We start from the raw sequence: 24959 nt of genomic DNA, 5'->3' as shown, positions 1-24959 counted from the left end.
GATTATAATTGAACCCACATTTACAGTTTTAAGTCAATATGGTAATTAGGTCGTCATGTGACTACACCCAATTTTACAACTTTTTTTGGTGGCAATTCTTAAGTAACTGCATCAGTCATAAAGCCACGATGCAGTTCTTAAGTGAATCCATTGTTTGTTATGCATCATTTTTGCCAGAAACTGAAGAAAATGATGCAACTGCGGAACACTGAAAATGGGCTTAAAATGGGCATAAGTGCAGACCAGTTGCCTACCCTCCAAAATAAGACTGAAGAGGTGCGGCCATCAGAATTTCAAATCTGGGTTCTAAATACCTTTTTTAGATTCCTTGTAACCTTAAGGTCAAGGACTACCTGCATAAACAGGCTATGGGTTTTTTTCCCTTTGGTTTTGCAAAATTCATCTAGCCATAACCCATGCCAAAGTTCTAGATTATGTTGTTCTGGTAATTATTTGGCAGTTTCAAGAAATAAATCCTCTTACCAAGGAATGGTTCAAGAAGTTCTGGACATGGTAATCAGAATTAAATTCAGGGGTGGAACACACAGCCCTTCAGATTTACTTCTGGAAATCACCAAATTGCCCAAGAAATGTCATGTACTGGGAGAAGATTTGGCATGATGCAGAGGAAAAAAACAACAGTTTAGAATTTTCTGGAACATTCTCTTCCATGATAAATATAATTCTTTATATTGCTATTTTTTCTTACAAGGAAGTTTTTGACTTCAGGTGAATTTCAGCTGTTAAAACCTTTATATGGCAATATTTATGAAAATATAAATGCACACTATTAATAGAATCAATTAGGCATTGCAAAAAATAACCTTTTATGGTCTTAATGTATTCCAGGAAACTTCTTGAATTATTTTGTAAAATTTTGTATGATGAGAAAGTATTCCTTTTTCCAATGCTACTTTTGTATTTTTAAAGATGAAATAATTATATCAGTTATATTCAGATTTGCTTCAGATATTTTTTGTCATAACGGAAATAATAACAGAAGTATTGATATGAACAATTAGCTTTACATTTTAATATTAACAGTCTTATATGTGCAGGTAGTAACTTCTAGTTCCAAAAACTGCAAAATAATTGTTTTTTAAATTTTATTCCATTTTTCCCAAAGGAGGGAGATAAAGAAATAGCAACTAAAATGCAAGAACTTGCTCTCAGTGAAGGTGCCTTGCCTCGCCACTTGCATACCGCTATGTTTACTATAAGCACAGATCAAAGGATGCGTACCAATAGGTGAGTCCAGACTTAAATTACTTGTTTAAATGCTCTAAGGCCTTTTGTGCAGTAATCTTTGTCTTTTATACTGAAACTGATTGCTGCAGAAGAACTATACGCTGAAAGAATATACATTCATTACTTTTCTATCTCTTCCCAGTTGTTAGATTTATACCTCATCTTTATTTTGTACAACTCAAGGCAGCATCTAGAATGCTTCCTATTTTTCCACAGTTACAGCCTATCATGTAGCTTGGATTGAGAGTGAGCAATATCACCCAGCCAGTTTCTGAATCTGCAGGAGGACTAGTATTTATACTCTCCCAGTTTTAGCACTTTAATCATTACAGTAAACCAGTGATAGTCAACATGGTGGGCGGTAGGGGTTTTGTCCGATACTGAAGCACTTTCCTTTTTTAAAAAATTTAATTGACTTTTTAAAAAAAATTCATAGCATTATTTAAAAACATTTTCATTAGGTTTTCATAAAATTCCACGTGACAATTTAAATTTCTGAAAATATACTATTTCTATCACCCGCGCATAAGTTTAGTTCACGTTCCCTAAATGAAACTAAATGGCGCTATAGTGCAACCTCAAACAAAAGAGCCTCGTCCCAGAATAGCTCGTGCATCTACCCCCATACCATCCAGCTGTAACAGACAAGCAGAGCTGGTAGCTGGCGCCCCCTCCCAAACCCAATTCACAATGTGCGAGAGGCATGCGTAGACGATGATACACGGTGCATTACTGTGGAACCGGTGGGCAGTTAGAAAATTTTACTACTAACAGAGATACAAAAGTGGGCAGTAGGTATAAAAAGGTTGACTAACCCTGCATTAAACAATTACAATTATTTCTATTACAGTATTGAATACAATCCTTGACTTGCAAACACAACTGAGCCCAAAATTTTTGTTCTTAAGCAAGATATTTATTAAGTGAATTTTGCCCCATTTTATTATCTTTTTTCCATGGTTAAGTGAATCACCGCACTTATTAAGTTAATAATATAGTGGTGAATCTGGCTTCCCCATTGACTTTGCTTGTAAGAATGTTGCAAAAGATCATCACATGATCCTGTCATAAATAAGTGCCAGTTATCAAGTGTATGAATTTTGATTGTGTGGCTGTGGGAAACCTGCAATGGTTGCAAGTATGAAAAATGGTCACAAGTTACTTTTTCGGCGTCATTGTAAGTTCTAAAAGTCACAGAATGAATGATTGTAAATTGAAGACCATCTATACCAGTGATGGCTAACCTTTTTTACCATCGTGTGTCAAAAGTGGGGGTTGGGCAGCGGGGTCATGCGTGCGCATGCCACACCCATAATTCTATGTGCCCCGTCTCGCTCATGGTGCGCGACTTTCCTACACTCTCCCCGCTTTTGGCAGTAGGCCCATTTTTTTGCTCTCCCCAGGCTCCAGAGCCTTTCTAGGAGCCTGGGGAGGGTGAAAACAGCCTTCCCCACCCCTCCAGGCCCTCTGGAGGCAGGAAGCAGCTTGTTTCCCTACTTCCTGTGTGCCCAGAAGGTTCAAAAATCAGCTGGCCAGCACAGGTATGTGTGCCGGAGCTGAGCGCACGTGCTCACCAATATGGCTCCATATGCCACATGTGTTATGCATGCCATAGGTTTCCCATCACGGACCTATACTGTCTGGACTGTGTTTCAGTTGGTGCTTGCCTTTGGTAGTTATTTCCCACAGTAATCTATCTCCCTTTCTTGTTGGCTTGGGGTTGTTCTTCCCTTATATTGATATCACTACCAGCAGTATTATCTTCTTATTAAATTAAACAATTTCTACTACTGCTACAATCTAACTTACATACAGAGTTCTACTAAAACACCTAGACACATCATTTTGGAAGTTGATACCGTGTTTCCCCAAAAATAAGACACTGTCTTATATTTTTTTAAACCCCGGTATAAGGACTTGGCCTTATTATCACGGGGTCTTATTATTTTGGTGGTGCAGGAGGCGACAAGCGTGGCCACCTCATGGCTGCTGCTGTGTTGTGCTGCTCATTGCAACACAGCTTCTCATCAGCTGTTCACTGGGGCAACCAAAGGTGGCAATCTCCCCAGCGTTCTTGATACTTGCCCGCCTCCCTTCCATCCATCCATCCCCCTCGCCTGCAAACTCCCAGCCCACTCCCACCTCTGCTGGGTGACCCCTGACAGCCCCAGATGCCCAAAGCCTGTACCCGCCCGGCTCCTTTGTCCACAGCACCCAGCTCTTTATCGAGGGGGGTGGCATGTGGGGCAGGGGAGAAGCATGGTGCGCGGAGCGAGACGGGACTCGCTCCTCTTGCCATCTCTTTCCCCCCCTCGCCAGGGGCCGGAGAGACATGAAACACATGTCTTACCTGTTTTGCAGTTCTGTCGCATGTCTTGCCTTTGTCTGCAGGGAAACATGTTAGACGGTAAAGCCAAACTTCTCGCAAGTTCAAGAAGTTTGATTGCACTCACGAGGTTTTTTTATTTTTTTTATTTTATTTATTGTTTATATTTATATACCGCCCTATCTCCCAAAGGACTCAGGGCGGTTTACAGGCATTTAAAAGCAAGAAATACAATAAATACAATTCTAAAAACAATTAAAAAACTTATTCAAAAGCCTTAATTAAAAATATAAAAATTAAAACCCAAGATAAAACCCATAAACTAAAATCTAACTCAGTCCTGCGCAATTAAATAGATATGTTTTAAGCTCGCGGCGGAAGGTCCGAAGGTCCGGAAGCTGACGAAGTCCTGGGGGCAGTTCATTCCAGAGGGTGGGAGCCCCACAGAAAACCCTTCCTGGGCGTCGCCAGGCAACATTGCCTCGCTGACGGCACCTGAGAGTCCCTCTCTGTGAGGCGCGGGTCGGTGAGAGGTATTCGGTAGCAGCAGGCGGTCCCGTAGATAACCCGGCCCTATGCCATGGGCGCTTTAAAGGTGGTCACCAAAACCTTGAAGCGCACCGGAAGGCCACAGGCAGCCAGTGCAGTCTGCGCAGGATAGGTGTTATCACGGGAGCCACGAGGGCTCCCTCTATCACCAGCGCAGCCGCATTCTGGACTAACTGCAGCCTCGGATGCCCTTCAAGGAGCCCCATGTGAGAGCATTGCAGTAATCCAGGCGGGCGTCACGAGTGCGTGGGTGACTGTGCACAGGGCATCCCGGTCCAGAAAGGCGCAACTGGCGCACCAGGCGAACCTGGTAAACGCTCTCCTGGAGCGGCCGTCAAATGATCTTCCAAAGACAGCCGTTCATCCAGGAGGGCGCTAAGTTGCGCACCCCTCCATCGGGGCCAATGACTCGCCACCGATGGTCAGCGGATTTAGCTGACTGTGCGGGATGCGGCATCCACAGCCACTCTGTCTTGGAGGATTGAGCTTGAGCCTGTTTCTCCCCATCCAGACCCGTACAGCCTCCAGACACGGGACAGCACTTGATAGCTTCGTTGGGGTGGTCCGGCGTGGAAAGGTACAGCTGGGTGTCATCCGCATACAGCTGATACCTCACGCGAAACCACTGATGATCTCACCCAGCGGCTTCATGTAGATGTTAAACAGAAGGCGAGAGGATCGACCCTGCGGCACCCCACAAGTGAGGCGCCTCGGGTGCGACCTCTGCCCCCCTGTCAAAACCGAATGCGGCCGGTCGGAGAGATAGGAGGAGAACCACCGATAAACGGTGCCTCCCACTCCCAATCCCTCCAGCCGGCGCAGCAGGATACCATGGTCGATGGTATCGAAAGCCACTGAGAGGTCTAATAGGACCAGGGCAGAGGAACAACCCCTATCCCTGGCCCTCCAGAGATCATCCACCAACGCGACCAAAGCCGTCTTTGTGCTGTAACCGGGCCGGAAACCGGACTGGAACGGGTCTAGATAGACGGTTTCATCCAGGTGCAGGGGAAACTGATATGCCACCATACTCTCTACAACCTTCGCCGCGAAGCGAAGGTTGGAGACTGGACGATAATTACCTAAAACAGCCGGGTCCAGGGAAGGCTTCTTAAGGAGGGGTCTCACCACCGCCTCTTTCAAGGCGGCCTTTTACCCTACTTGTTTGCCTGCAGACAATGGTGAGACACAGTGCAAAGCTGCAAGGCAGATAAGATGGCTCCACGCACCCCAGTGGTACTGTAACAGCAGCCTAGCTGCTGCTCTTCCCCACCATCTCTTTGTCGAGGGGGGTGGCAGGTGGGGTGGAGGAGAAGCAAGATGCATGAAGCGAGACAGGACTTGCTCCTCTTGCCATCTCTTCTCCCCCTCTCGCCAGGCAAGGCAGGGCTTCCTGCCCCTGCCCAAATTGGATGCAATTTGGGGGTGGCAGGTGGGGTGGGGTGAGGCCAGGGAGACACGATACATGTGTCTTACCTGCCTTGCAGCTCTGTTGCGTGTCTCACTGTTGTCTGCAGGCAAACACGTTGTAGGGTAAAAAAAAACCTTGCAAGTTCAATCAAACTTCTCGAACTCACGAGAAGTTTGGTTTTACAGTACAACGGGTTTGCCTACAGACAACAGCAAGACACGCAACAGGTGTCTTGGCAGGTAAGACATATGTCTCTTGTCTCCCCGGCCCGACCCCTCCCCACCTGCCACCCCCAAATTGCATCCAATTTGGGTAGGGGCAGGAAGCCCTGCCATGCCGGGTGAGAGGGGAAGAAGAGACGGCAAGAGGAGCGAGCCCTGTCTTGCTCCATGCGTCTCGCTTCTCCTCCACCCCACCTGCCACTGTCCTCGATAAAGAGCCAAGCACTGTGGAAAAGGGAGCCAGGCAGGCACGGGCCTTGGGCATCTGGGGCTGCCGGGAGTCGCCCAGCGGAGAGGCAGGAATGGAATGAGAGTTTGCAAGCACTCACTTCCCCTTTGCCTTCTCTCCCAAAAGTGCTCCTTGGTCACAGCCACCTCTGCAGCAGCAGACTCGTGGCTTGCGCCAGCCTTCGAAAGGGTAGCAACAGCTATCCACAATTATTAACCTTTATTTTGTCCCGACCCACATGGCCCAGTATAGTCGGAATGAAATAAGGATAAAAAAAATTGTGGATAGCTGCTGCTACAGTACCCTTTGGAAGGCTGGCGCTAGGCACATGGGGTGCGTTGCTTGGCTTCCTGTTGCAGAAGTGGCCACAATCGATGGCAAAAGCGGCCATTCTTGCTGGAGGCACTGGCTGAAGCAGCACCCATGAATCAGCTGTGAATGGTGGCCTGAGCAGCTCTGCTGATCCAATTAAGAAGCCCGAGGTGACTGGGGAAGGGAAAGGCTGCTTCTTGTGCTGGCCACGCCCACCCCATCAGTAGGGCTTATTTGGGGAAGGGTGTATATTTACACCCACCCCAAAATCAGGCTTGGCCTTATTTTTGGGATATATCCTATTTTCGGGAAAACATGGTAGATTGAAAGCTGTTGTAATGTGTAGTAGGTAGTAAGTTGCCTTATAACATTGATTGGGTTTTTAAAAATACAGTGTTTACTGAATCACAAGGCTTTAGAATGAGGTAGATTACACAGCAGTTTTAATTTGGAAGATAGTTGAAGATTCTAAATAGTTGCTGAGCAATAGTACTGTTGGAAGACTTGTCTTTGAACTTCATTTTTTTTTTAATAAAATGTTTTTTCCACTTTAATTCTTAGGCAGCTAAGTAGACATCTAGTGGGTCTTTGGACAGCTGAAAATACAACTGCTTTGAACTTACTGAAGCGTATCTTGGTAAGTGAAAATGTTTCTCGAGAAGGCTTTTTTATTTATGACACTCCGGCCGTTTCTCTGCAATAGACATTTTAAATAGCTTTTTGAAAGGTATTTTAGTAGAAACGTTTGTTACATATTTTTAGATTGGTAAATATTAGCCAAGGCCTAGAACAGGGGTCTGCGGCCTTAAACTCTCAAAGAGCCATTTGGACCAGTTTCCCACAGAAAAGAAAACACTGGGAGCCACAAAACCTGGGTGGGCATGGCCAACTGAACATCACTTACACCCACTCAGTCACATGACTCTCTCTCTCTCACACACACACTCTCTCTCTCTCTCTTTCTTTCTTCTCTCTTTCCCCCCCTCACTTCCCCTTTTTTCTCTCTCTCTCTCTCTGTCTCTGTCGCTCTTTCCCTCCTGCCATCTCCCCCCCCCCCGGGCTCTGTCTGTTTCTCTCTATATATATATATGTCTCTTTTCTCTCTCTCTCCTTCCCTCCCTCCCCTCTCTCTCTTTCTCTTTCCCTCTCTCTCTGTCTCTTGTCTCTCTCTCTCTCTCCCTATCTGCCTCTCTCTCTTCCCCCCCCCCCTGCGAGGGACAAGGAACCTTGAACTGATGCTGGGTGGTGGGAATCTGACGTCTGGAGGCTGACAAGTCCAGGAGCAGCACACCAACAATCAACTGGTCGTTGGAGAGCTGAATACCAGCTGGCCAGCGAGGAGGCAGGACTTCACAACACCAGCGGCTCTGCAGGAAAAGCAACTGACATCTGGGAGGCGAGAGCGAGCCAACAACGATGCAGGGTCCCATTGTGGCTCTGCGTCATAATGGGCTCCAGGAGGAGGGGACCCCATCTCCCCCATTATGAAGTGTGCTAAATTTCACTGTTCTGCACAAGGTGCTGTGAGAGCAGCGGACAGGCCATGGAGGCAGCAACAGCAAATGTACCACAACAAAGGTGGAATGCTGTTTCTTCAGTGGAGGGACATTTCGCTCCCGCACTAAGGCTCCGGCTATCACCACTGCCACGACTAGGCCATAGCTCTTTCATCTCTCTGCTGCGACAGGGAGCTGCAGCAGAGGAATGAAAGACTCACATGTGGCTCTGGAGCCGCAGATTACTGACACCCTGCCTAGAAGATCTCTTACCTAAGCAAGAACACTTCTGCAGTACTATGACTATAGATTTTCAAATAGCAAGTCATTGCACTAACAGAAGCTATTATATGAGTTTTCCATGTTACAGCAAAAACGTGTTAGACAGAGCTGGAAATAGTTTTCAGTATGAAAGATGCCTCTGAATTGAACTATGAATATGGAATTAGCAGCAGAGCTTTTTCCGTCTCTCAATTATAGTAATATCATGTTCAAAGCATTTTAGAATTTATTTCTCAAAACATGAGTCCTTTGCGCCCGCTGTTTGGCTAATCTTTTATACTTTGAGAATTCTCATAGGTAGGATTAAAAAAACAAAAACAAAAAAACACTAGTGTAACTAAGGCATAATTAGGCATAACTAAGCCCCATATAGCTTTTTTATTCTTGACTATTTCTAGTAGACTGATTGATTGATTGATTGATTTTATTGAATTTATATTGCCACCTATTCACACATGGAAACTCAAGGCAGCATACAGAACATCATTTAAAACATCATATAAAACAACAAAACTAATAAAAAGAGATCCAATAAATTTTTATAATATAATAAAATCCCCTCCGCCCCAGCTACCGCAGATCATACGAGTATTGATAATGTTGAAATGTTTTTAGAGAATGTAAGATACATGAAAATCCCTACCTATGGAGAAACATATGATAGTCACCACTCTGTGATGTATGGAAAATGAGATAACTTAATAAAATGGCACTACAACACCTGATTAAAAATAACAGTTGAATAAAATAAAGATGTACCGTATTTTTTGGAATATAAGACGTACCGGAGTATAAGAGCACTTTAGTTTTTGGGGGAGGAAAATAAGAAAAAAGCTGATTGGCAGGTGGATCGGCCTCCCGGAATACCCCAATCAGCTGTTCCCAGAGGTGAATTTTAGCAACAGGTTCCTTGGTTGTGAGCTCTGTGCCTTGCTTTTTTTTTTGCTTTTTTTTTCTGCCTATGAAACTTCTGAAATTCAGAAAAACTTTTTTCTGCCTCTGAAAGCCTCTGAAACAAAGCTTCAGTAATAAAGCCTCGGAAGCTCTGTTTGGGGGCTTCTTTTCTGAAGCTTCATTTCCGATGCTTTTTTTCAGCCTCTGAAGCCTCCATTTGAGAAGCTGGGTGGGGCTACATTCGGAGTATAAGACATATCCAGATTTTCACCCTCATTTTTTTGGGGGGGGAAGTGCGTCTTATACTCTGAAAAATATGGTATATTATATGTGTCAAATAGTAATTGATGCTTAAATTTGTAGAAAATTATAACAAATCTTGACTTAATTATCTAATCATCTGACGGCCGTCTCCAGGAGAGCGTTCTACCAGGTTCGCCTGGTGCGCCAGTTGCGCCCCTTTCTGGACCGGGATGCCCTATGCACGGTCACTCACGCACTCGTGACGTCTCGCTTGGATTACTGCAATGCTCTCTACATGGGGCTCCCCTTGAAGGGCATCCGGAGGCTACAGTTAGTCCAGAATGCGGCTGCGCGGGTGATAGAGGGAGCCCCTCGTGGCTCCCGCATAACACCCATCCTGCGCAGACTGCACTGGCTACCTGTGGCCTTCCGGGTGCGCTTCAAGGTTTTGGTGACCACCTTTAAAGCGCTCCATGGCATAGGGCCGGGTTATCTACAGGACCGCCTACTGCTACCGAATACCTCTCACCGACCCGTGCACTCTCATAGAGAGGGACTCCTCAGGGTGCCGTCAGCGAGGCAATGTCGTCTGGCGACGCCCAGGGGAAGGGCCTTCTCTGTGGGGGCTCCCACCCTCTGGAACGAACTGCCCCTAGGACTTCGTCAGCTTCCGGACCTTCGGACCTTCCGCCGCGAGCTTAAAACATACTTATTTAATTGCGCAGGACTGAGCTAGATTTTAATTTACGGGTTTTAAATTGGGTTTTATTCTTATATTTTTAATTATTAGGCTTTTAGAATAAGTTTTTTAATTGTTTTTAGACTGTATTTATCTGTTTTTAAATGCCTGTAAACTGCCCTGAGTCCTTTGGGAGATAGGGCGGTATATAAATATGAATAATAATAAATAAAAAAAAGTTTTGATAAGTAATGTAATTGCATTTGATGCTTTGTGTTCATCATTTGTATATATGTGGCTTTAGCCATCAGGTTTACTTGCTTACTTGGACAGTAATGACCCTGTTCCGGAAAAGGACTGGGATCGGATGCATATTAGGGATAACTTAAAAATTGCAAATGTAAGTAATAAATTTTCCTCTTGAATTGTTTTATTGTACATCTGATTAAAAATATCATGGCTTTAGTGAAGGTAAAAATGATTTAGCTCAATTTTCATTATTTCTGTGGATAATTGATTTCTATAAATTAATTTTGGTGATTGATGAACTTTCCTCTTTAGGATCAGTATGGGAAGTTTAATAAAGTGCCAGAATGGCAACGACTTGCAGGAAAAGCTGCTAAAGGGGTTGAAAAATTTGCTAAAGAAAAGGTGGATTTGGTTTTGATGCACTGGCGAGACAAAATGGGAATAGCACAAAAAGAGGTATAATACTATTTTTTTGTGTTCCTGATAATATGATTTCTTTTCATTTCAGTTGTTTGTCTAGATGTGTTTGGTTGTGTTGATTTTATAGGTGACTCTGAATGTATTATCAATATATTCTTATCTACAGAAAAATTGAAGATAGTTCCTTCTATTAAAGGTGATGCCTAATCAAGTCTTTTCTTGAAACTGGGAAATTAGTATTTAAGATAACTGCTGTTTATAAAGGGAATTTATAAGGGAGTTTATTAAGGGAACACCTGTATCATTTGAGTAGTTAATATATTTAGATGTATGAAAATATCTGTATGACAAATTCTCAATTTGTCTTAGAATTTGCTTTCCTTCCATCTTTCTGCTTACTTATGTATTTATGTACCTTTTTGATGCATATAATTGTTTATGGCTTTTTATGTTACAAAGTTGTAATCTGATTTATACTCTGTTCTTAGCTATAATGTGATTTATGTTTTGGCTGAATAGTCTGTAAGTAAACCTTGGTTTTCTTCTGAAGAGGGAGTTGTGCAAGATGCTAATCCAAAAACAAACCAACTTCAATATGGATAGTATGCTAAATATATGATGTTTGATGTTGACATAATAGAAATAGATAGAAGCATTGTAAATAGCCTTATTATCCATTCGGTTCAGAGTACTAAATATATCAATTTTTGAAATTATAAGTATGACTAACATGTATTATGCAATTTCAGTTGTGGCTACACCTAAAGTTCTAGGCTCTTTTTTTGGAATAAGTGGAGAAAAATGAGAACCCCTTTTAGTTCATACATTTGCTATATATCCAGTGCATTAAATGACATTACATTTTCCAATGCTAATATTTTCTATTACTTTGGCCTACGAACATCCCCTCCCACCAACAGTGCGGTTAGTAGAAGTTAGAGGTGTGATCTAATGTTCTCAGCCCATAGTGCTATTATATACAAATATCTTATTTGTTTGAGGTTGTTCTAAAATATTAAAACCTTTGAGAGGCATTTCTGTTAAACATAAATTTTGTTTTTCTTTTATTTCCCAAATACAACTAGGATAGAAACAATATGGTGAGTCTTTATTCTTTTCTGCAAACTGCCTTGAATTATGGTAGCTTAGTGTATTGTCTATCAATATAAAATTGATTAATACTATTACTTGGTTAAGTTTGGCTTATTATTCATGTTTCAGCTCTGTAAAAATATAGAAGTCTTCACTTGCTAACTTATCTTCTATTATGGTTATTCTTCTCCAGATTGATTGCCTTGTATTTCCAGTTATTTTCATAAACATTGTAAAGAAGTTACTTTCTTACACATCATATAACAACATTGTTAAGTGGTTTTATACCATACTTTTGCAGTGAATTGCTAAGATTCCATAGCAATGAAAAAGAAGCTACATGTAGTTCTTGATTTATGGCTACAACTGGGAACAGAGTTTCCTTTGTAAATTGATGTGATCATAAAGCAAATCATCACATGACCAGACCCAATTTTACAACAATTTTTACTTTGGCCATTAAGCAAATAATTGCAATTGTTAAGTGAAACATGGACTCATTAAGTGAATCAAATAGTTGTAAGTGAATCTGGTTTCCTCAATTGATGTTGCTTATCAGAAGGTAGCTGGGAAGGTTACAGATTGTCATCACATGGTCACCAGATATTACAACCATTGTTAATGGGACCTGGTTTCCAAGCATCTGAGTTGCTATAAGTCTGTAGAGATTCTCAGTCATCCAAGTCATAGTTGTCCAAAGGTGGTTTTTCAGGAGTCATCTGGACTTTCTTGTTTCTTGAATACGTTTTGCTTCTCATCCAAGAAGCTCTGAGAGGACAGTGGGGAATGGAATAATTTATATTCCTTTCAGACAGCTGATCATTTGCATCCTTTTAGAGAGTCATTGAAGCACTTGGAAGTTTATCTGTGTCTTCAGGTCACTTGAGTAGTGCTCCTGGTTCCTGTAATCTGCAATCTTTTCCTTTAGAAATCCATTCCTACTCCCACACCATTCAAAGGCTGTTTATCCCAAACTGTATAGCTAAAAGTCTGTAGAAATTCTCAGTCATCTAGGTCATGGTTGTCCCAAAGATGCTTTTCCAGGACTTTTTGTTTTTTCTTTTGAAGATGTTTCACTTCTCATCTATAGAAGCTGAAGAAGCTTCTTGGATTGCAGACTACAGGAATCAGGAGCACTATTCAGGTGACCCTAAAGACACAGATAAACCTCCAAGTACTTCAACAACCCTCTAAAAGGATGCAGATTGCCAGCTGCCTGCAAGGATTTATATTCCATTCCCCTCTGTCCTGTCAGAGCTGAAGAAGCTTCATGGATGAGAAGTGAAATTTCTTCAAAAGGAAAAACAAAGTCCAGTTGTCTTCTGAAAAAGCACCTTTTGGGACAAGCATCTGAATTGTGATCACATGACTGGGGAGTGTGACAATCATAATGTCAAAGATGTCACTTTTGCTGAGGCATTGTTGCTTTAAACTATCATAAATTAAGGCTGTCTGTAGTGCAAAGCAGAAACGATTGAGGCCATATTTGCCTCATTTCTTAAATTTTATAAAATTGATCCATATTGATACAATGGCCTATCAATGCTTTAGATGGGGAAAAAGGTACCTAAGATTTTTGAGAAAGCTTCTACTTTTCATAACAGGAAAGCTCCATATTTCCATGAAATGCATGAACTCATTTCACTGTATGTTCAGTTATTTTCAGGACATAATTTGATTGACTTTATTTTGTAGAACCTCAATCAGAAGCCAGTAATACTAAGGAAACGAAGGCAAAGGATAAAAATACAAGCCAACTGGGATCTCTTTTATTACCGGTAAACAATTCAGAGACAAATGGTGTGCATCTTTAACATTTTTAAAAATTATCATTTAAAATCTGTTTCTTGCACTGTTTGTATAGATTTCTCCAAGATCACGCTAGATCCAATTTGATCTGGAATTTCAAAACAAGGGAAGAATTAAGAGATTCCTTAGAGACTGAAATGCGGGCATTTCAGATTGACAGAGAACTTGGCAGCACCAATGTCATTTCCTGGAATCACCATGAATTTGAAGTATGTCTTCATCTGATATTCCCATGAAAACTGATATTCCCATGAAATTAGAAGCTTAGTTTATTTTGAATGTAACCATCTTGCCATTTCTAAACTATTAGTACATAAAATTCTGATTAAAATTATTTATATAGATACAAATCAGTGCCCTTTCTATTTAAAAAATTCCTATTGGAATTCTAATCATTGGGAGTATTATAAAAGTAAGAAAATTTAGCCTATCAAATTAAGCCCCATATGCCTCCAGTCCTGGTTATCTATGGAATTGTCCAGTGGCTTCTGCTGATACATTATGATTATGATTCAGATTCTTTCCATCCTAAGGATGTCATACACTGTAAGCCGCTCTGAGTCTTCGGAGAAGGGCGGGGTATAAATGTAAACAAAAATAAAATAAAATAAAATAAAATATATAGGGTCCAAAGAGTTAAGCTTTTCTGTTGCTTCCTCACTTATTAGAAATAGTCTGCCTCTTGAGATCAGAGTAGACCCTGTGGTATAGTTGAAAGAAAGTTATGGAAACTAGACTTTAAAAAAGCAAACATAGAAGCATATCTGAGATAAATTAGAACTCTCATCTTTACCTATGGTTGGCATATTTTTTTGCCTTTTGGCCTTGAACTTTTTAGTAATTTTTTGTTATTTCTTTTTTGTATTGTTTTATATTATACTGTTGTATTTTGACCTTTTTACTGTAGAAGTGAATGGAAGTTGTTCAGTTATGTTCGATTAGAAAAATATGTTAGCTCCAGCAAATAAATAAATAAATCTTGCTCAAGTTCCTGTGATGTCATTTCTAGAATAAGTTAATTCAGTTCAGTGAGATTTATTAATCCTAATGGGTAATTGAGATTGTTCATTATTCAATTACTGATTGCTTTACAGTGTCACAAAGAAATAATAGTTGTAAAGAGAAATAAATTCACCTCTTCAGATAGGTACATATTCCCAAGAATAAGCAAGTATTCCCCTATCATCTTCTACATATGAGAATGTTTCTTACAAAAAATTTCAATTTTGTATAAAAAAATTCTGAGATTTTATATTAATTTCATTTCTCATACTTTCTCTTTGTACAAGGTGAAATATGAATGCCTGTCAGAAGAAATTAAAATAGGGGATTATTATTTGAGATTGCTTTTAGAAGAAGATGAGAGTGAGGAAAGTGAAGCAATAAAAAAATCGTAAGTTGTTATCTTAACATTAAAAGTTGCATTTAAGATGTAAAAACTAAGTCTTAAACCATTCTTTATCCTTTTTCTTGACAGGTATGAATTTTTCAATGAGTTGTACCATCGTTTCCTGCTCACTCCTAAAATAAATATGAAATGTCTCTGCTTACAAGCCCTGGCTATTGTATATGGAAGATGCTATGAGGAGATAGGTCCCTTTAATGATACTAGATACATTGTAGGGATGTTGGAAAGAGTACGTATTTCCTAAATTATTGCAGAGTTTTGGAAAGTAGGTAGTAAATGTGATTTATTAATGTCTCTCTCCAAATTTAGCTAGCAAGCAGCTAAGATTTGTCTTTGAATATTTTTCATGAGAATATAAATTGATCCTATTTCCTGAATTTCTTTAGCATAGACCTTACTAGAACTGATGTTTTTATAGTATCCGTTCCTGTGTTCCAAAGGCATTAAAATATGTTAGATAATCCTGAATTGTAGACAATAAAGCCAGATCAAAAAATACATTTTGTAGATTTTGCCATAATCATAATAACATTGTTCTGAATCCCTCCCTTGAAAGATATTTTATGAAACTTTGGCATTATCTAGCTTTGGGGCATGTAGGCAGGCAAAGAGACATATATGTATGTAGGAACAACTGTCATTGTCATTTGAATTTGCTGGTTTTAATAGTTAATAATAATAATAATAATAATAATAATAATAATAATAATAATAATAATAATAATAATAATAATAATAATAATAATAATAATAATAATAATAATATTTTAATTTGTATACCGCCCTTCTCCCGAAGGACACAGGGCGGTGAACAACCAAATAAAATACAAACTCAAACACATATAATATTAAAAACAACCCTTAAAAAACTTATTCAATTGGCCAAAAAATTTAAAATACAAATTACACCCTATAAAATTACAGAAATTTAAAACCCATTAAATTAAATTAAAATTTTAACAATCAAGCCAGTCCAGCCATGCGAAATAAACAGGTTTTAAGTTCGCGGCGAAAGGTCCTAAGGTCAGGTAATTGTCAAAGTCCAGGGGGAAGCTCGTTCCACAGGGTAGGAGCCCCCACAGAGAAAGCCCTCCCCCTGGGGGCCGCCAGCCAACATTGTTTGGCTGATGGCACCCTAAGGAGTCCCTCTCTGTGGGAACGCACCGGAATGCTGGAAGGTAGAGGACGGCAGTAGACAGTCCCGTAAGTATCCTGGTCCTAAACCATGGAGCGCTTTGAAGGTGGTAACCAATTCCTTGAAGCGCACCCGGAAGACAACAGGTAGCCAGTGCAGTCTGCGCAGGATAGGTGTTACATGGGAGCTCTGAACCGCTCCCTCAATAACCCGCGCAACCGCATTCTGGACTACCTGGAGTCTCCGAGTGCTCTTCAAGGGGAGCCCTCTGTGGAACTCTTCAATATTTGTGCTTTGTCATTATGTTCTATCATTACTGTTTTCAGCATCCCTGTTCCCACAGTTTTATTTCAATTAGTAAGATTTATGTATTGTGCAATTTACCAAAGAAGTTTCACAAGACAAAATTAATTAAGCCCAGAACATTCATTTTATCTTAAACAGTCATGCACAGAGTTAAATGATTCCTCGCAATTAATTGTGTTATAAGAAATCCTAAATATAGTCAGTTTACCTATACTGCATCCTCCTTCAAATAAACAAACAAATGAGAAGAAAAGCCGCTGAAAAATCCTTCCTATGACAATTTGCTACAAAGACTTGGCAGCATAAGCACATCTCCCATATATTGCCTAGAATGGCCAAACCACTCTGTTGACTGATTGTAAGAACAATGGGAAGCTGGCTGGTTAACGGTCATACTGTGAAACTTTGCTCATGCTCTCTAGGCATAAGAATTCATGGAATACTAGCTATGTACTAGAGGAAATAAGCAGAGCTATGTGTTTTCCAGGAAATGATATTTGATTTAATTAGTGTGATATTGTGATTTGCTTAACCATTGATTAGAAACTTTGATTGGGTTGATGACTGCCTTATTATAATTGTTGTAGAAACAAGGCTATTATTTCCAAAAGTCATAGTGTTTTCATTATTTTCAGTCTTTGGTTGATTGCAAGATTGCAAGATAATGTTATTTAAGCATGTTGCTAATGATGCATTAAAGCAATGGTGTCAAACTCAAGGTCCGAGGGCCTGATCCAGCCTGCGATGTGATCAGATCCAGCCCGTGATGCTGTCCTGGTCTACCCAATAAGAAAAGGAAAGATCGGGCAAATGTGGCTTCAATCTGGTCTACCCAATGCAAAAGAGGATTCATGTAAGCAGTTTGGGGAGTGGTGTCAAGCTGGCCATGCCCACCCAGTCAGCCATGCCCGCCCAGTCAGCCGTGCCCCCCACAAGGTCAACCACAGCCTGATGCAGCCCTCAATGAAATTGAGTTTGACACCCCTGCATTAAAGGAAACTGAGATAGCACTTAATCACCCATTTTCATGCTTTTTCTGTTAAAAAACAAGCCTTATATTTTTTATAGTGCACTGACAGATTGGAACGGGACCGGCTGATAATATTCCTTAACAAACTGATTCTTAACAAGGTGAGCAAGAATTCAAACAACTTGCATTGAATTTGCTAACCATGTACAGATCTGTCTGTAAACAACTCAGATTTTTTATTATAAATATAAAATAATGGAAAACATATCATTGTATTAATGATGATATTATATCATATAATATATAAACTTTATTTATATTCTGTAACAAGATAACCATTTGATAGAATTATTTTACAGTTGGTGGATTAATTTCAGTTTAATATTTTGTTTAAGGAGTATTTAGACAAACTATTTTGGCTACATTATGAGTACTGTTATTTGTGATGCTGAGCTTGTCAGCTGGATAGCTGACAGCCCAGGTTCAAAATCCGAGCACCACATGACAGGATGATCTCTCATTACTTGCTCCTGCTAACTCCTGCTAATCTAGCTCCAACTCCTGCTAATCTAGCAGATCAAAAGCATGCAAACGCAAATAGATAAATAAGTACCACTTCGGTGGAAAGATAACAGCATTCCATGCACCTCATGGAATAGTATCCTGGTTGCAGGATATGCCCATACACATAAAATTTAGCAACGTTTCTTTAAGGAGCAGCTTTCTGTGATCTCACACCGCGTGCGCAACCCCCCCCATCTTTACAAACGCGGAGATTCTAACATAGGAAGAAGCAATTTCCCCAGAGCCATGGATTACCCAAAAAACCAAACAGAAGAAGCTGAGAAAGAGAGGTAAAAGGGCACGGATTTTAAACAGATTAAGAAATAGGATAAATGAAACTCCTTTGCCTTCAATTTTCCTAACCAACGTACATTCACTTACTAATAAGATGAACAAAATACTCTTTTTAAACAGATACCATTCTGATTTTTACAATTCAGCAGCCCTGTGCTTTTCTGAAACCTGGTTAAATGAATCAACTGAAGATAGCAGCCTGCATATCCCAGGATTTCAGATTCAACAATCAAGACAGAATTGCAGAAACATCTAGTAAAAAGAAGGGAGGAGGATTATGCTTATATATTAACAACAGCTGGTCTCAGGATATAACTATAATATATAAATTCTGTGATGAAAACTTAAGAGACATTATCAACTGCAAACCATACTATTCGTCTTGTGAATTTTCCTCATTTCTTCTAATTGCTGTTTATGTCCCAACACAAGCCTGTGTAAACAAGACATTATGAACTCTAACCAACCAAATTATGGAGGCTGAAGCCAAATACCCCGATTCACTGGCCATTATTTTGGGAGATCTAAACAAGGCAAATTTAAGGAAAGAGCTACCAAAATACTTTCAGCATGTCAATTGTCCCACTATAGGCAAGAATACTTTAGACCAGCGGTCACCAACTGATGGTCCGTGGACCACTGGTGGTCCATGAGAAAATTTTGGTGGTCCGCAGAAAAATTTTTCTATATTGCACTAAATCAGGAGTCCTCAAACTACAGCCCCTGGGGTAGATACGTGCAATGAACATTTGTGTTGCTGCAGAGAGTCTCCCCCTTCGGCGTCTTCTGGTGTGGGTCAGAGGGGGGCAGAAATTCCAACTTGGGGTCTGCTTCAGCCTCCTGGTGTGGGGCTTTGGGCGAAGGGTGGAGGGAAGTGCCGCTGGTGGCGAAGAGCTGGAGGGTCTTGTTCCAGTGTGACTGCATCATGGCCTGGAACTGGCTGACCATCTCAGCCCACTGAGCCTCCAGGCACTGGTACCTGGTCTTGCACTCCCGCAGGTCTTCCCTCTACTTGGAAAGCCTATGCTCCTAGTCCACAATGAAGTGCTTCTGCTGAACCTCCTTCTCGGTCAGATCCAATTTGAACGGAGCTGTTTTGCCAATTCTTTCTCATGGTGGCTGCTTAGCTCCAACAATTGCTTCCTTTTGGGGCCCTAAAGAGCGCAGGTGTGGAGGCAAGGAGGGGATAGGAGGGGAGGGGTGAGTAGAGGCCAGTGAGGCACCCCTCGACATGAGAGACATCGAGTTGGCCATGCCCACCCAGTCACATGACCACTGTTGGTCATGGGGGATTTCAGTTTGCCATCAGCTGACATGGCATCCTCGACGGCCCGGGAGTTCATGGCTTCCATGATGGCCATGGACCTGACTCAATTAGTGGACGGCCCTACTCACATCGGGGGAAACACACTAGATCTGATTTTTGTCTCAGGCCAGTGGTCGAATGATCTGGAACTAAGTGATTTAGTCGTGCAGCCTTTGTCATGATCAGATCATTCTCTTCTTCGTGTGGATTTTCGGACCGCTACTCAACACCACAGGGAGACTCCCAGGCGCCTGATAGACCCGGAGAGGTTCCTGACAGAGCTTGGGCCGTTCCCTGAGGATCTGGCCCGCGGCATGGCTGAAGAACTAGTCGCGGCCTTTGCGGCCTCTGCCCGGCGCAGGTCTCAACCAGCTCCTTGGTTCTCTGAGGAGCTGAGGGAGATGAAGCACCGGAAAAGACGCCTAGAGAGTGCCTGGAGGTCCAGTCGTTCAGAAGCTGACCGAACATGGGTTAGGTCATATATTCAGACCTATCTGGTGGCATTGAGGGAAGCTAAGCGTACCTACGTTTCCTCCCTTATTGCATCGGCAGATAATCGCCCGGTCGCCCTGTTTCGGGTGACCCGCTCTCTCCTTCAGTTGGAGGCGCGGGATGACCCCCTGCAGGGTCGTGCCGAAGATTTTAGTGCGTATCTGTGCGATAAAATCGCTCAGCTTCAGGACAGGTTGGACCAAAATTGGGTAGATCCGGGTGAGACAGCAGAGCCTCGTCTTGTTAAGACTGTTTGGGAGGAGTTTGACCCTGTGACTCCAGAGGAGATGGACAGGTTGCTGGGAAGGCTGAATGCCACTACATGTTTACTGGACCCGTTGGTGCTGGCCAAACAGGAGGTGACACGGGGCTGGCTCCAGGGGATTGTTAATGCTTCTTTGTTGGAGGGGACTGTCCCCTCCGCCTTGAAGGAGACGGTGGTGAGGCCTCTCCTCAAGAAGCCTTCCCTGGACCCGGCCATTTTAGGTAACTATTGTCCTGTCTCCAACCTTCGCTTTGTGGCGAAGGTTGTAGAGAGTGTGGTGGCACACCAGCTACCCCAGTTCCTGGATGAAACGGTCTATCTAGACCCGTTCCAATCCGGCTTTCGGCCTGGATACAGCACCGAGACAGCTTTGGTCACGTTGGTTGATGATCTCTGGAGGGCCCGGGACAGGGGTTATTCCTCTGCCCTGGTCCTGTTAGATCTCTCAGCGGCTTTTGATACCATCGACCATGGTATCCTGCTGCGCCGGTTGGGGGGTTTGGGAGTGGGAGGCACCGTTTTGCGGTGGTTCTCCTCCTATCTCTCTGACCGGTCACAGACGGTGTTGGCACGGGGGCAGAGATCGACCATGAGGCGCCTCATGTATAGGGTGCCCCAGGGATCGATTCTCTCGCCCCTCCTGTTCAACATCTACATGAAGCTGCTGGGTGAAATCATCAGTGGCTTTGGGGTGAGTTACCAACTGTACGCTGACGATACGCAGCTGTACTTTTCCACCCCAAGCCACCCCAACGAAGCTGTTGAATTGCTGTCCCAGTGTTTGGAAGCCGTACGGGTCTGGATGGGGAGAAACAGGCTCAAGCTCAACCCTTCCAAGACGGAATGGCTGTGGATGCCGGCATCCCGGTACAGTCAGCCGTAACCGCGGCTGACTGTTGGGGGCGAGACATTGGCCCCGACGGAGAGGGTGCGCAACTTAGGCGTTCTCCTGTATGGTCGGTTGTCCTTTGAAGAACATTTGACGACCGTCTCCAGGAGAGCTTTTCATCAGGTTCGCCTGATTCGCCAGTTGCGCCCCTTTCTGGACCGGGATTTCTTATGCACAGTCACTCATGCTCTGGTTACCTCTCGCCTGGACTATTGCAATGCTCTCTACATGGGGCTCCCCTTGAAGAACACCCGGAGGTTACCAGTTATGGCAAACCTCCTTCCCAGTCTGAAGGAAATCAGCAACTGGCAGATGACCTGAACATATTTAACTGCAGGTTTGAAAGGAAACTATAGCCTTCTATCTCCACAACCCCCATCTCAGACACACCAACAACAGCCAAGCCTCCTACAACTGACCTCATCCCATTGGGTTCACAACCCCTAATGATCACAGAAAAGGAAGCGCAGGACCTATTTCACAGACAAGCCAGGAAAAGCTCCAGGCCCACACAAGATAACTCTTCTGGCTTAAAAGTCTGTGCTGACCAATTGGCCCCCATCTTCACCCATATCTTCAATAAATCATTAGAGATGTTCCTTCTTGCTTCAAACATTCTACTATCATCCCAGTGCCGAAGAAGTCCACCATCAAGGAACTGAATGACTACAGACCAGTTGCTCTAACATCTGTAGTCATGAAAAACTTTGAAAGGCTAGTGCTGTTCCACTTGAAAACCATCACAGATCCTCTGGTAGACCTCTTGCAATTTGTATACTGAGCAAATAGATCAACAGATGATGCTGTTAATATGGCTCTGCACTACATCCTACATCTTGAATCTCCAAAGACCTATGCAAGGGTCCTCTTTGTAGACTTTAGTTCAGCATTCAATTCCATCATTCCAGACACTCTTCTAACTAAGCTAAACCAACTACAGGTACCTGAACAGACTTGTAAGTGGATCACAAGCTTCCTAACGAACAGGAAGCAGCAGGTGAAGCTAAGCAGGATCACATCAGATACCTGTACAATTAGCACAGGGGCCCCCCAAGGCTGTGTGCTCTCCCCACTTCTCTCTGTATACCAATGACTGCATCTCTAACGATCCATCTGTTAAACTACTGAAGTTTGCAGATGACACAGCAGTGATTGGTCTCATTCAAGACAATGATGAATCCGTATACAGATGGGAAGTTGAAGAACTAGCCTCATGGTGCGACCGGAACAGTCTGGAATTGAACACACTCAAAATCGTAGAAATGGTGGTAGACTTTAGGAGAAACCCTTCCATACTTCCACCTCTCACAATACTAGGCAACACAGTATCAACAGTAGAAATCTTCAAATTTCTAGGTTCTACCGTATCACAAAATCTAAAATGGAGAGCTAACATCAAAAACGTCATCAAAAAAACACAACAAAGAAAGTTCTTTCTGTGCCAACTCAGAAAGCTCAAACTGCCCAAGGAGCTGCTGATCCAGTTCTACAGAGGAATTATTGAGTCTGTCATCTGCACCTCTATAACTGTCTGCAACCCAACAAGACAGACACAGGCTTCAGAGGATAATTAGAACTGCAGAAAAAACAATTGCTCCCAACCAGCCTTCCATTGAGGACCTGTATACTGCACAAGTCAAAAAGAGGGCCGTGAAAATATTTACAGACCCCTCACATCCTGGACATAAACTGTTTCAACTCCTACCCTCAAAACAACGCTACAGAGCACTGCACACGAGAACAACTAGACACAAGAACAATTTTCATTGTGAAAATTCATTAGTTCATAGCTAAGGCTCACAATGAACAAAGGCTAGCGACAAAAGTAAAAAATAACAAAAAAAGCTTCTTCCAACATGTTAAAAACAAGAAAAAAATCAAGGAAACAATTGGCCCGATGCTGGGAGAAAGTGGCAAGAAGATGACAAGCAACAAGCAAGATGACAAGAAAGCAGATCTACTTAACTCATATTTTGCATCTGTCTTTACACAAAAGGAAAAAACAATCCAACCTATCAAAAACAGAACCACAAAAAACAGATTAGAAACACAAGTTAAAATAGGGAAGAAAATGGTAAGTGAACACCTGTCTACCCTAGACGAGTTCAAATCACCAGGACCGGATGGATTACACCCCAAAGTTTTGAAGGAACTGGCAGACGTGATCTCAGAATCACTGAACTATATCTTTCAAAGATCCTGGAGCACAGGGGAACTGCCAGAGGATTGGAAAAGAGCTGATGTAGTTCCCATCTTCAAAAAGGAAAAACAATCCAACCTATCAAAAACAGAACCACAAAAAACAGATTAGAAACACAAGTTAAAATAGGGAAGAAAATGGTAAGTGAACACCTGTCTACCCTAGACGAGTTCAAATCACCAGGACCGGATGGATTACACCCCAAAGTTTTGAAGGAACTGGCAGACGTGATCTCAGAATCACTGAACTATATCTTTCAAAGATCCTGGAGCACAGGGGAACTGCCAGAGGATTGGAAAAGAGCTGATGTAGTTCCCATCTTCAAAAAAGGAGAAAAAAAAACCAGATCCAGCAAACTACAGAGCTATCAGCCTGACCTCAATACCAGGGAAGATTCTGGAAAAGATAATCAAGCAACGAATCATTGAACACCTAGAAGCAAACAAAGTAATAACCAAAAGCCAACATGGGTTTGTCAAAAACAGATCATGCCAGACTAATCTTATTGCATTCTTTGACAAAGTGACAAAATTAGTAGACCAGAGGAATGCTGTCGATATTATTTACTTGGACTTCAGTAAAGCATTTGATAAAGTAGACCATAACCTACTACTAGATAAAGTAGAAAAATGTGGGTTAGACAGCACCACCACCAGGTGGATTCGTAACTGGCTGACCAACCGCACTCAATGTGTAGTCCTCAATGGAACTACATCCACATGGAGGGAAGTATGCAGTGGAGTACCTCAAGGCTCTGTTTTAGGCCCAGTACTCTTCAACATCTTCATCAGTGACTTGGACAATGACTTGGACAATTTGATGGGGAACTCATCTAATTTGCAGATGACACCAAGCTGGCAGGAATAGCCAACACTCCAGAAGATAGGCTCAAGTTACAGAAGGATCTTGACAGACTTGAACATTGGGCGCTATCTAACAAAATGAAATTCAACAGTGAAAAAAGTAAGGTTCTACATTTAGGCAAAAAAAAACCCCCAAAATGCACGGGTACCGTATATGTGGTACCTTGCTCAACAGTAGTAACTGTGAGAGGGATCTTGGAGTCCTAGTGGACAACCATTTAGATATGAGCCAGTAGTGTGCAGCAGCTGCTAAAAAAGCCAACACAGTTCTGGGCTGCATAAACAGAGGGACAGAATCAAGATCACATGAAGTGTTAGTGCCACTTTATAATGCCTTGGTAAGGCCACACTTGGAATACGGCATTCAGTTTTGGTCACTGGAATTTAAAAAAGATGCTGAGACTCTAGAAAGAGTGCAGAGAAGAGCAACAAAGATGATTAGGGGACTGGAGGCTAAAACATATGAAGAAGGTTGCAGGAACTGGGTATGTCTAGTTTAATGAAAAGAAGGACTGGGGAGACATGATAGCAGTGTTCCAATATCTCAGGGGTTGCCACAAAGAAGAGGGAGTCGGGCTGTTCTCCAAAGCACCTGAGGGTAGAACAAGAAGCAATGGGTGGAAACTGATCAAGGAAAGAAGCAAATTAGAACTAAGGAGAAATATCCTGACAGTTAGAACAATTAATAAGTGGAACGACTTGCCTGCAGAAGTTGTTCCAACACTGGAAATTTTTAAGAAAATGTTGGATAACCATCTGTCTGAGATGGTGTAGGGTTTCCTGCCTGGGCAGGGGATTGGACTAGAA

The 24959-nt window shown here is 42.3% G+C and overlaps 1 protein-coding gene across 11 annotated transcripts in view; it reads left to right on the top strand.

The window, feature by feature from the left end:
- Positions 1–24959, top strand: part of DNAJC13 (DnaJ heat shock protein family (Hsp40) member C13) — a 151945-nt gene that overhangs the window by 50521 nt on the left and 76465 nt on the right. For 10 of the 11 annotated variants that reach the window (XM_058183947.1, XM_058183943.1, XM_058183949.1 and 7 more), the window contains 10 exons: positions 1127–1248; positions 6858–6933; positions 10195–10290; positions 10452–10595; positions 11645–11659; positions 13347–13429; positions 13516–13669; positions 14750–14853; positions 14938–15097; positions 17378–17440. In XM_058183947.1, coding sequence (XP_058039930.1) covers positions 1127–1248; positions 6858–6933; positions 10195–10290; positions 10452–10595; positions 11645–11659; positions 13347–13429; positions 13516–13669; positions 14750–14853; positions 14938–15097; positions 17378–17440 — 1017 coding nt within the window. The remainder of the gene's footprint in view (positions 1–1126; positions 1249–6857; positions 6934–10194; positions 10291–10451; positions 10596–11644; positions 11660–13346; positions 13430–13515; positions 13670–14749; positions 14854–14937; positions 15098–17377; positions 17441–24959) is intronic. The other variant, XM_058183944.1, reaches the window with a different exon arrangement.

The sequence above is a fragment of the Ahaetulla prasina genome, chromosome 4 (genome assembly GCF_028640845.1).
Source record: "Ahaetulla prasina isolate Xishuangbanna chromosome 4, ASM2864084v1, whole genome shotgun sequence".
Taxonomy (NCBI): domain Eukaryota; kingdom Metazoa; phylum Chordata; class Lepidosauria; order Squamata; family Colubridae; genus Ahaetulla; species Ahaetulla prasina.
Note: the sequence above shows the minus strand (reverse complement) of the source record. Positions and strands in the feature narration are given on the sequence as shown.